At 31.9% G+C, this 11581-nt stretch overlaps 1 protein-coding gene across 6 annotated transcripts; it reads left to right on the forward strand.

The window, feature by feature from the left end:
* The first annotated feature begins 3312 nt into the window (after window positions 1-3312).
* LOC143899736 (uncharacterized) lies at window positions 3313-11294 on the forward strand. Of its 6 annotated transcripts, XM_077410256.1 has the most exons (13): window positions 3328-3981; window positions 4986-5067; window positions 8556-8677; window positions 8745-8864; window positions 8981-9234; window positions 9335-9425; window positions 9500-9685; window positions 9760-9930; window positions 10028-10166; window positions 10244-10317; window positions 10404-10487; window positions 10561-10904; window positions 10993-11294. In XM_077410256.1, the coding sequence occupies exons 1-13, from the start codon at window positions 3970-3972 to the stop codon at window positions 11021-11023; spliced, it is 1710 nt and encodes a 569-aa protein (XP_077266382.1). In that variant the 5' UTR covers window positions 3328-3969; the 3' UTR covers window positions 11024-11294. The 6 variants fall into 6 exon arrangements, with proteins under 6 accessions (XP_077266380.1, XP_077266382.1, XP_077266381.1 ...); XM_077410255.1 differs by lacking the exon at window positions 3328-3981 and having other exon boundaries at window positions 4685-5067; XM_077410258.1 differs by lacking the exons at window positions 3328-3981; window positions 4986-5067 and adding an exon at window positions 6311-6451.
* Window positions 11295-11581: the final 287 nt, after the last annotated feature.

Genomic DNA, 11581 nt, shown 5'->3' on the forward strand with positions numbered 1-11581 from the left:
TATTCTATTTGAAAACTTTAATTGAGGAACATCACCAAATGTACTGTAATTTATTTAAACAAACGTTAAAACCGAAATTTCATTTACTTCTTCATTATCCTCGAATTATGACAATAATAGGTCTTGTTCGACATATTTGGGTTATGAGATATGAAGCATTCCATAAACAACTGAAAAGTACTTCTAAAATTGTAACTTCTCGTGTTAATTTACTTCGAACATTGTGTATTAAACAACAACTTTCTTTTTCTTATAGAGTTTTAAGTAGAAAGGGTTTTTGTAATATCATAGTAACTCGACAATTTATTGGTAATTTGCACAATGTAAAAGAAATAAAATTTATTTCTCTAATAAAGACATGTATGGATACTTTCTCTGAAAATGCAAGTGTTTTCGCCTCTATCACATTTAATAATATTAAATATAATGTAGGAAGCGTTTTACAGATTAATGATACTGAATTTGATTGCTTTTTGATTTTTGGTGTTGTTCAATATATTATTTTAGACGACAAATCTCTTACTTTTATTTTGTCACTAGTTACAACTGTTTCATTTCAAAATCATTTGCAGGCTTATGAAATTATAATAAACCAAGATGCTCAGTGGTTTTTACAAAAATGGGAACACTTACCAAATAAATTCCCTTATAATACTCATGTGATAGGTAATGGAAATAATTATATTGTTCCTTTACAGTAAATTGTAATAGAATAGATATTTGTTTTTTGTAACATTATAAGATAGTTACCGTTCGAATAATATATTTTTAAGCATAAAATATACGTCAGTAGATGTTGGGACTATTTTTCTCTGGAAATAGAGTCCGCACTGGCAAATTGTTTTTTAGCAATGTTTTCTGAGATCTCACACTCCGAAAATAAACCTGGATACTGTATTTTATGTTTTTTATTTACCATATAATCTCGTTCATTTATTTGTAAGTTGAGATCTCAGAAAATATTACCAAAAGACAATTTACAAAATGTTTAAAGTATATACATTTTTAGTTTATCGTATATTTTTGTTCATTTGCTTGTAAGTTCTGAGATCTCAGAAAACATTGCCAAAGACAATTTGCAAAATGCTTCAAGTATATGTATTTAGTTTACCATATGTTCTCATTTATTAATTTGTAAGTTGGAAGATCTTAGAAAACATTGGCGACTAACATTTTGCAAAATGTTTAAAGTATGTTTTTGATTTACCATATATTCTCGTTCATTTATTTGTCAGTTGTGAGATCTCTAAAAACATTGTCCAATGCCATTTATTTATGTTATAATGTGTAAAAGTCTAAAAATTACCATTTATTGTAATTATGTTGAAATAACAAAAATGGCCACAGTTACTTTTATATCAACATATAATTTATATTTTAATTTGAAGATATTTAAATATCTTATACAATATTGAAAAACACTGAAAAATATTTTCGTATAATAAAATATTTATATTTTAATATATTTTGTCTCTTTATTTTGTCTTGTTTATATATTTTTTTACATTACTTTTTTAAGAGCAACACTTTTCTAATAACAATATATTTGTTTTTCAATTTGTGCCATATCTATCAAACTGCATCAATGTTTTATTTGCAATTAAATTAATTAACACAGTAAGGCTGATGGCAGAGAACAAGAGGCTATTGTATACAACAGCCTGTTACAACTTACGTTTTTCTCTGCCTTACTTTCCACTACAATAGATGTAAACGCCTAACGTCTTATTCTCTGCTATCAACCTTAGAAAGTATTTAAATAAAATAAGTTCTCAAATAAATCCCTGAAATTCTCTCTGTTAATGAATTAGATTATTTAATTATTTAATTAAAAGAACGAATTTTTTATTGAAATAATTAAATTATTTAATCAATATAATAAATTTATTTTTAGCAGTTGTAAGAGAGTTCCTTAGGGCCGATATCACAGTCTCCGATTAACGTAATCCATCGATTAAACTCACTCTGCATCTCTTTCTAACTGTCCCCCTAGAAAGAGACGAAGAGTGAGTTTAATCGGAGGATCACGTTAATCGAAGGCTGTGATATCGGCCCTTAATGCAACAAAAATACGATTTAAGTGAAATAGTACAATACTTTAACTGAAACAATAAAATTGTTTCATTCAACAAAATTATAATTTAAGTGAAATAGTACAATACTTTAACTGAAACAATAAAATTGTTTCATTCAACAAAATTATAATTTAAGTGAAATAGTACAATACTTTAACTGAAACAATAAAATTGTTTCATTCAACAAAATTATAATTTAAGTGAAATAGTATATTACTTTAGTCGAAATAATGAAATTATTTCATTCAACATAAATGTAATTTAAGTACAATAGTGCAATACTTTAGCCAAAATAATAAAATTGTTTAAGTTAAAAAAATATTCAACTCTTTTTGAGAGATGATTTATTTTAAGGTAAAGATACATTTTATTTGAAAAGTCAAACAATTGCAATGTGTAGTTTAAACACTGATTCGGTTGGACTATTCCAATGCATAAATTTCTTTAGATTTAAGAAAATTTATTAAATCTAAAGAAACATTTCTCTCTGTGTGTACATACAGATTATGTAAATAGATGAATTTAGAAAATAGGAGTTGATGCCAATAAACGGTTTTAAGGGGTGAAACTACCCCTGTCTGTATGTACACAAAGTTACATTAAAATTAGAATTTGACACTTCGCAAGGTTCCCTTGTTAGTGTTTATTTATTAATTTTAAGTCTAAATAGACTATCGTAGTCTCCCTATCTCTTTCTAGATAGCGGCTAGACAGATTTAATATCTTGGGGCAACATTGCTCGGCGAGCTAGGGCCTAGATAGTTTTCCAATATTGGAGCTGGCCATTATTGCCGTTACCACCCAGTGCAGCCCCAGACTAGCCTTCCATCATAGCGCCCACATTAACTCGTGGAAAACTAGCCGGGGCCCATATAGCACCATGTCGTAATTTCCACCCGGAGAAAGACCAAATAGGTCGAAACGTTGACTCGATAATTATAATTCAAAATGTATCATAGCTTTTTATTAATACCCTAATATTGCTTAATACCCTAATATCAGCCGTACCATTACTTAGCTTTTAATTTTAATATTTCATTTACTTATAAATAAGATACGAAAGATAATGCGACATCGTAAAAATTATAAAATATCGCGAAACAATTTTTTATATAATTACATATGCATTACGTATACAATAGAATAATTATAGGTAATAATGTTGTAATTATAATTATCATATTATCTGTAATTATATTATTCCAGTAAACACATACTTAGTCGGTGGAATAATAGTTGCAGATGCATAATAATACAATTATAATTACATATTCATCTACTCTCTAAATTTTTTCGAGTGAAAATTTGACTCTTAGCTTGAGTGAATGCACTATCAACTCTTCACAGAGTGACTTTACACTTATTTTCACTCAATTCGAGTGAAATATGTGACTCGAACTATAGAGTGATAATAATCTTAATTATTCTCTCGAAGTGTCGGAGTGAATTGTGGTACGCTGGTTCCGAGCAACTCGGGTCGAGTGAAAATTTACTCGAACCGAATGGCTCAGTTGCGTAGCCCGCGCAAGAGACGTGACGTGTTACTCTACGTGAGTCATCATCACATTCCGGAAAAATAACAGAACGATATTTATGAGAGTACATAGACAGAACTATTGTTCATAAAATTGAAGTTTACTTTATAACATTCGTGGGCGAGTTGTATTCCTACATTCAGTATTTAGGACGTGTGCAGACGTCAGTTTGACTATGTAGGTTATGACGCCACTTTCACTTATGTTGATGTCGTTGATGGTTGATGGCAGTTGATGGTTGCTTTGTTGGAGGGAGAAGTGCCGGGCGCTTACGTGTTTGTCTGCCATATTTCGGATTGTGGATATTAGTGCCTGGATTTTATTTGCTATATTGGATTGAATTGTGCTAAAAAGTGAACATGTTTCCTGAGGTAAGTATAACCTCACTACATTTGTATCTGTTATTTCAGAGCGTTGATTTGGTTATGTTGCTAAAAGATAATAAAAAAAAACGTTAGTAATATTAAATACATAATGAGCTATATACTACTACGTTTACGCGAGCGTTACTTCTGTAGTAACTTACGATAATTCACTCGTTTACGCTGAATAAATTATCGTAAGTTACTACAAAATCCCGTTTACGCGAAGAAAAATCCCGTTTACTCGAAGGAATTGTCGTAATGTGAGATCTAAAGTTTGGAAAAATCGACATACGTGATCACATGCCTCGACCGTGTGTATGTGCGTGCCGGGCCTGTCGAAAGTACGGGTCAGAGCGGCAGTCGTCTACCGGCCGCCGCAATGTATTTAGAATAAAATATCTTACACACAGTAAGTTACTACAAAAGTAACGCTTGCGTAAACGTAGTAATAGTTTATAATATGAACAGCACGTATAAATGGTTTAGATAAAATTATAAATTTATTTGACTATTTTGAGATCCTATGTAAATAAAAACAGTATTTAAAAATACATTATTTGCAAATAAATTTCGAGTAATTCATTTATTATACATGCTGTTTATATATATATATATATATATATATATATATATATATATTATAAACTATAATATAGCTCAATATATATTTTATGTTATTAACGTTTTGTATTATTTATAAAAGAATGTATAAGTTGCTATTAAAAATTGCTTAAAAATAATTTTTCTAAAATTATATTTTTTGATTATTTAAATAAACATTTATTTTAAAATATTTATTTGAATTTTTTCCTAAATAATTCATTTTCTAATAAATTATTTAGATTTATTCTTATTATAATATTAACTTTTAAATATTGTTTGCAAATAACAAATAAAAAAAGTATTTGAATAACATTTTATTTTCAAATATTATTTTTAATTTGTTATTTAAATAAAAAGTGCCCATGTCTAGTTTGTTTTTAATTTCTAATAAAGAATTGTTATTTCAGGATGCAATGATGGACTCTGAGGCTTTAGCCATGTATCTGCAAAAGAGAGGAGTTAATGAGAACACAATTAATGTTTTACTCAGTACGTATCAGTTTGGTAAGACAGACAAGTAATGTAAGCGTAATAATATTGTTCACGTTATTTTCTTTTAAGTCTTGTTAATTTACTTGAATATGTCTAGTAGTTGGTTAATTTTAGGCTGACAAAGTATTATTTTATTTCAGATCTTTGCTTGTGAATTTATTTGAATATCTGTTGGTTGGTTAATTTTAGGCCTGTAAACAAAGTACCTCTTGTTATTGTTTACAATCAAACAGTGTCACCAATGGAAGGCTATACTTGTTCAATGTGTCATAAATTTATTCCGGATGGATTGAAACGTTTCACAGCGCATTTAAGACATTCACATAGTTTGTCTGTATCAGCTCCCTATAGTTTTGGATATCAATGTGGACAAGATGAGTGTCAATGTGTGTTTAAAAATTTCAAAAGTTTGGTTAGACATCTTCGTGTTAACCACCCAATTTTAAGAAATAGAAATAACGAGTCATCTTTATTTCAAAATGATATGGAAGTAGATTCTAATATGGAGGTAGAGACTGAAGACCCTGAGCAAGATAGTCATTGTATTGTGCCCGAGGGTAACAACCCTAAAGATAGACCTCAAAAAGTGTTCAGTATATCAGGAGAGGCTGCAAAAATGGTTGCTCATCTTAGATCTAAAGCATTTGTCACAGGGGCTACTTTGACTCAAGCTTTCATGGCAGCAGAGGTTCTTATTTGCAACATTGCAAATTTTTTTGAGCAGGAAGTTGTGAATTATTTTACAAGTAAAGATATATCCTTGGATCAGGCTGATATTCAAAGTTTACTATCTAAGTTTGAGATTTCTGCTCCTTTTGACAAATTTGTATCCATTGAAGAGCAAGTAAAAGCTTTAAAAATGTACTATAGGTTTGTAGACTCCGTTGAGATTCCGCTTGGAGACCGTTGTGAATCAGTGCTGAATAGACAATCTGGTGAATACGAACCAAAGTTGGTTATTGAAAGTTTTCAATATGTTCCAATAATTGAGAGTCTTAAATTAATACTTTCTCATTCAAGTGTTAGAAAATACATTGAAGAAGAATCTTCTTCTTCAGATGGATTTCTGAGGGGTTTCAGAGATGGGGAGAGCTTCAAAAGAAGTTCTTTTTTTCAGAGATATCCACAAGCATTAAGAATCCAATTATACTATGATGATATACTTGTAAACAATCCTCTAGGAAGTAAAACATCAGCTCACAAATTAGGAGCATTTTACTTTACTATTCAAAATTTGCCTCCTCATTTGCAATCATTTATGGGAGGAGTTCAAGTTTTGGGAATTTGCTATACAGCTGATGTTACCAAGTATGGTTTTGAAAAAATTTTAAGCCCATTTCTTGATGATTTAAACAAGCTGGAAAGTGAAGAAGGGGTTATGGTGAGTTTTGATGGAGAACCGTTTGTATTGAGGGCCACCATAGCTTGTGTCGTCGCTGATGGCTTGGCTGCACATCAGATGTTTGGATTCTTGGGTCCTTCTGCTAACCATTTCTGTCGTTCATGCATGATACATAGATCTGATCTCCTAAAGGGAAGAGTAGCAATTAAAACTCCAAGAACGAGAGAATTGTATAATGAACAAGTACGGAAAGTCAAATCAAAGCTATTGACCGATACTGAAACGGGTTTAAGGGAAAATAGTGCATTACATAGAAGTCGTTTTTGGCACTGTGCAGGCAATTTTGTTTTTGATCCAATGCATGACATTTGGCAAGGTATTGCACCTGTAATTCTTGAGCACGTAATCAAGCATTTTATTAAAAGAGAGAATGGATATAACTTAACTTTGACTGAGCTAAACAACCGAATACAGATGTTTCAGTATGGTATGCCAGAAAAGAAAAATAAGCCGTCACCTAATTTTACTCTCAATAATTTTTACAGTGGTAACCCGATTCAACAGAAAGCTGTGCAGACGTGGTGTCTCTTGAGAATATTTCCTTTCTTGGTCTCTGATAAAGTACCTAAAGGAGACAAATACCTCCATCTTGTTCTTCTTTTAAATAGAATTAGTGAAATAGTATTTAGTCCAATTGCATCACCATCTCAAGCCCCTTACTTACAGGACTTAGTATTGGAATTTGTCTTAAGTTTTAAGGAGTTATTTCCCAATGTTGCACTTATAAACAAATTCCATCATTTAATGCATTATTGGGAATGTTTGATAAAGTCTGGACCACTTAGATCCATAGTATGCCTGCGCTATGAAGCAAAACATAGCATATTCAAAAAATATGGAAGTCAATGCTGCAACTTCAAAAATTTACCTTTTAGCATGATCCGCTTGAGTCAAATTTCACAATGTGTCACTTGGGGTTCTAATGATGCCCCAAGGAAGAAAATAATCTGTTCAAAAGGGCAGACAGTTCTGGTTAAAAATTGTCAGGGTTGTAAGTATTTGAAAGTAGTAGGGATAGCAGACAATGCAAATATATTTGAAACATCAAAAGTAGAAATATATGGTGTTCAATACCGAAGTGGGTGGCATGTTGCTGTCAAAAGTGGACGAGAAACTGAATCAGGAAATCCTGTGTTTGCTACAATAATGAAAATATATATTTGTGAATCTGATAGGGTTTATTTTCTGTGTCGTGAATGTGAAACTCTGGGTTATGAACGTTCTTTAAATTCTTTCAGTGTGGCGTCAGGCTTAAATGTTATTTTAATATCGGCTGATGACTTAAAGGACGTAAAGCCTTTTGCTTTATGGCGAGATTATTGTAGCACTGGAAATTTTATAACTTTGCGTCATATCTTGATTTAGTGTGTGGAAATAGTTTATAGAAAAAGTTTAATATAGGATATTAAGCTTTTACTTATAACTGCTGAAAATCTGTACAAAATGTTATATTTTTAATTAAGTGAGGCCTTTAAATTAAGTTTTAAGTGTAATTTTTATTTTAGTATTTTTTTTATGGGTACGCCAACCACTTTCCTAGTTTGTTTCATTAGAGTAGACTAGAATTAGATTAGAATATAGAAATGAAGGAGCTGGTCAAAACACTTATTATTATGTTTGCGCATTAGGGCTTCTGTTACTCTTTAGGTTTAACAGTAAGATTACGTGTGTCAATCAAGAGATGCCACTCAGGCTTCTATTCTATAAAATGTTACACAGACTAATATTATTGGAGCTTTAAATAAAAAAGTAAGCCAATGTTTTTTTATAATTTGTTGCAGGTTGAATTGCTTTGTTTTTATTTAAATGTCATATTTTAAGTTGTTAACATTGGTGTGTGCATTTATGTTCGGTATTTTATGGTTCCTCTGCTGATACTACTTATGTTTCCTTGTCTGTTTTGTGAATATTTCAGCAGGTAGAATAGATATTTGTTCGAAACTCATTCATTTATATTCACCTTAGCTTGTTTTAAATGATGGATGTGACGTTGTGATAAATTATATGAGTAAGCTGATTTCTAATTTGCTATATTTCAAAGTCAATGTGCATTGCTTTTTATTGTGCTTTTCTTCTTCTTTAGGAGAAAAAGCTACTGGTACAACTCTTCCTTTTTTTTCGGAGCAAGATTTAAAGGAAATTGGGGTTAACGAAATGGGTCAACGGAAACTGATAGCTTTCCTTGTTAGGGAACACACTAATGTGGTCAGTATATCCAGTTCATCCGCATTAATACTTAAGATTCAAAGTTAATACATCCTTTTATCAACAGTTCATTATGGTTGACACACCAAATGCGGACACATTAAATATGTCCGTGCCTATCAGAGAGACGTGCCTATCAGTAGATCCAGGTCCTTCAACATCAAAATCTTCTTCAACACGTGAATCGGTAAGAGCATTCCTGGTTTTGGCAGTAGTACGCTGGCTATTGATTGCGGCTAATTACACTACAAAAAAATTGGATTGGCCTTATCTTTGTTTAATTTGTTATTACTTTCAATATAGGCCCAGACTAAACTTTTGGAACTGGACGAAACGGATACTGACTCATTGTCTGAGACAAACACTGCAGTTGAAAAGCCTGGCATTAATCGCAATATTAACAGCAAAACTATTGATATTGAAAAATGGATTGAAAAGCATTCAGAACAGCATGAAGACTTAGCCAAGATTTTGCAATCAAATAAATTTACTAACAAGCACCGAAGAAATTTGGTAAAGATTGTAGTATCTGAAATGTGCTCAGAATGGGGCAACACGTAAGTACATATAGTTAGTTTTTGCTTTTATTTTTTGTTAATTTTTTTTCTATTTTTTGTAGAATATTAATTAATTGTTTTTTTTTGTTTTCTTATTTAGATATCCTTCCAAGGAATATAAGTCTCGTGTTGCAAAGGCCATTGTGTCCACATTTCCTAGATTATCATCAAAAATTGAAGGGCGTTCTCATGTAAGTAACTTGTGGTTTCTGTGTTGTCAGAAATGTTTTAAATGTTTCAGACGTTCTCTTTTTTAAATTTGTAGGAGAGTTTCTACGACGAAGTTGTTGGCGAGGGCTATCTTGAGTGGCGGCTGAAAACGATAAGAAAGCATTTACCCAGAAAGGAGAAGCGCAGAGGACTAACAACTGAAAAACCAAATAAAAAGAAAATAAGGAAACAACCGTTTATAGATAGGCCACAACTAACCGAGTCTGTCCTCATTGAAAAGGTACTTAGTTGACAAATAATTAAAACTATTAAAGCTGTATAAACTGCAATTTACAAGTCACTTTTTTAAACCAGATTTCTGAAATGAAGCATACAAAGCCAACTGATTCCGTCAAGGCTCAAATTGAACGTTTACTATATGAAACCCGGCCAAACAGATATACCGAAATCAAATCATCTGAAAGCATCACAGTTTCCGATGTGTTAAAAAAATATCCTCGCCTTAAAAACTATGAGGGTGAAATGGTATGACAAATTCTTTTCAATTGTCTTCAAAGTTCTCAATTATTGTCTTTTATTTTTCATTTCTATATAATTGTCTTGAAAATTATGGTGGTTGCAGATTGATAATGAATTTAGAGACATTTTTGAAGGGCACGACGTACTGTTGGCAAGATTTCCCACCCATTTCGCCCCACGTATTATTGCACATTGCAAAAATGTAGCACCTCATTTGCTAGAGAAATTAACTGATTTTGACAGTGAGTAGTGAGTGCAAAGAATTTTCTATCATGCACTTTTTTTAAATTTAATTAATGAGAATTTTTTTTGTTTCCAGTTAATTTAAAAGCAATTGTGGTTTTACCTGAGTTGCTGCCTCCTCCGAACCATTCGAATGTTACAAAAGCACAGGTATGTATTATTTTTTTCTTTCTAATTTAAATTTCCTGAAAAATTTTTATACTTTATTATATATTCTTAATTACTTTTTTTTTCAGAACAAAGCCAAGAGAAAGCAAAGTGGTGGCCAGGTGGCTCGTATCAACTCAGTTCCACATCCAAGTCTCTTGCAGTTCATAGGTGTAAGTAAATCTTAGCAAATAGATTGAAATTACATGTTTATTGTTTATCTCTGAATATCTCTTGTTTTTGCAGGCAAATGAAGATATAAATTCTAAAATCTCTGAGAGAAGCTCTTTGCACAAGCAGCCATTTCTATTATGTTGCACAAACATGGACCAAAGGAAAGGCCCATTTTTTATCCAAATTGAAAATCATTTGTTTCCTGTAGGAAACAATCCTCTGCGTGCCTTTGACAGGCTCTTTAAATTACATTACATGTTTGACGTACATTATGCAGCCGCTCTTCTAAACTTCTACAACTTTTTTGAATCCATTGTCTACAATGGACTTAATACCCCCAAGAGCTGCTGTGACAGTCTAAATTGTATTTTGAGTGCAGTAGAAATTCAGTCAGAATCAGCACAGACCATGTCTGAGTAAGCTTCCATAATTGCTTTAATTATTTATGTACCTAATTTTTCTTTTTAAGAAAATACTAAATCTCTTTTTACTTTGTCTTTTCAGCTCTGATTCAGAATTGGAATCCATGAATTAATACATATTGTCAGTACAAGTAATACGGCGGGTAATATACGACGGATGATAAGGAGAATGTACAAATTGCAATATGACGACGGCATTACTTGGTGACGACTACGTGGCGGGTCCGTCCAGGGCCTGTGAAATGGTACCTGTGCTCGTTCTTAACCTTCTCTGGTGATCTCAGATTCGCGGCGATCGGCACCAACGAACTCGCGGTCTGGCGTCATCACGTGCGTTGTAGTTGTACTTTAATTGCAAATTAATAAACCCGAAAGTCAAGTGGATGTAATTTGTAACTAGCCTTGTCTGTCCTTTCTCCCAGTAAATAAGAATCATGGTGCGTCTCGCTCCGCGCGTACTTGGCGCAAAACACTACCGTATCTCTTTATTTTAGTTCAAAGTGCTATGTCATTTATCTAAATTTGATTACATTAAAATTTTTTTATAATGCTTTTCTGCTTATTTTTTTAGGAAACAAATTTTTTAGATAATTTTTTCTAGCTTTCTTAACAAATACAATGCATAACGCAACATGTAACGTACAGGTTATAGTTGTAATTTCCTACTCAAC

Source organism: Temnothorax americanus, unplaced genomic scaffold (assembly GCF_048541705.1).
Source record: "Temnothorax americanus isolate GAGA-0224 unplaced genomic scaffold, ASM4854170v1 Scaffold284, whole genome shotgun sequence".
Lineage (NCBI taxonomy): Eukaryota > Metazoa > Arthropoda > Insecta > Hymenoptera > Formicidae > Temnothorax > Temnothorax americanus.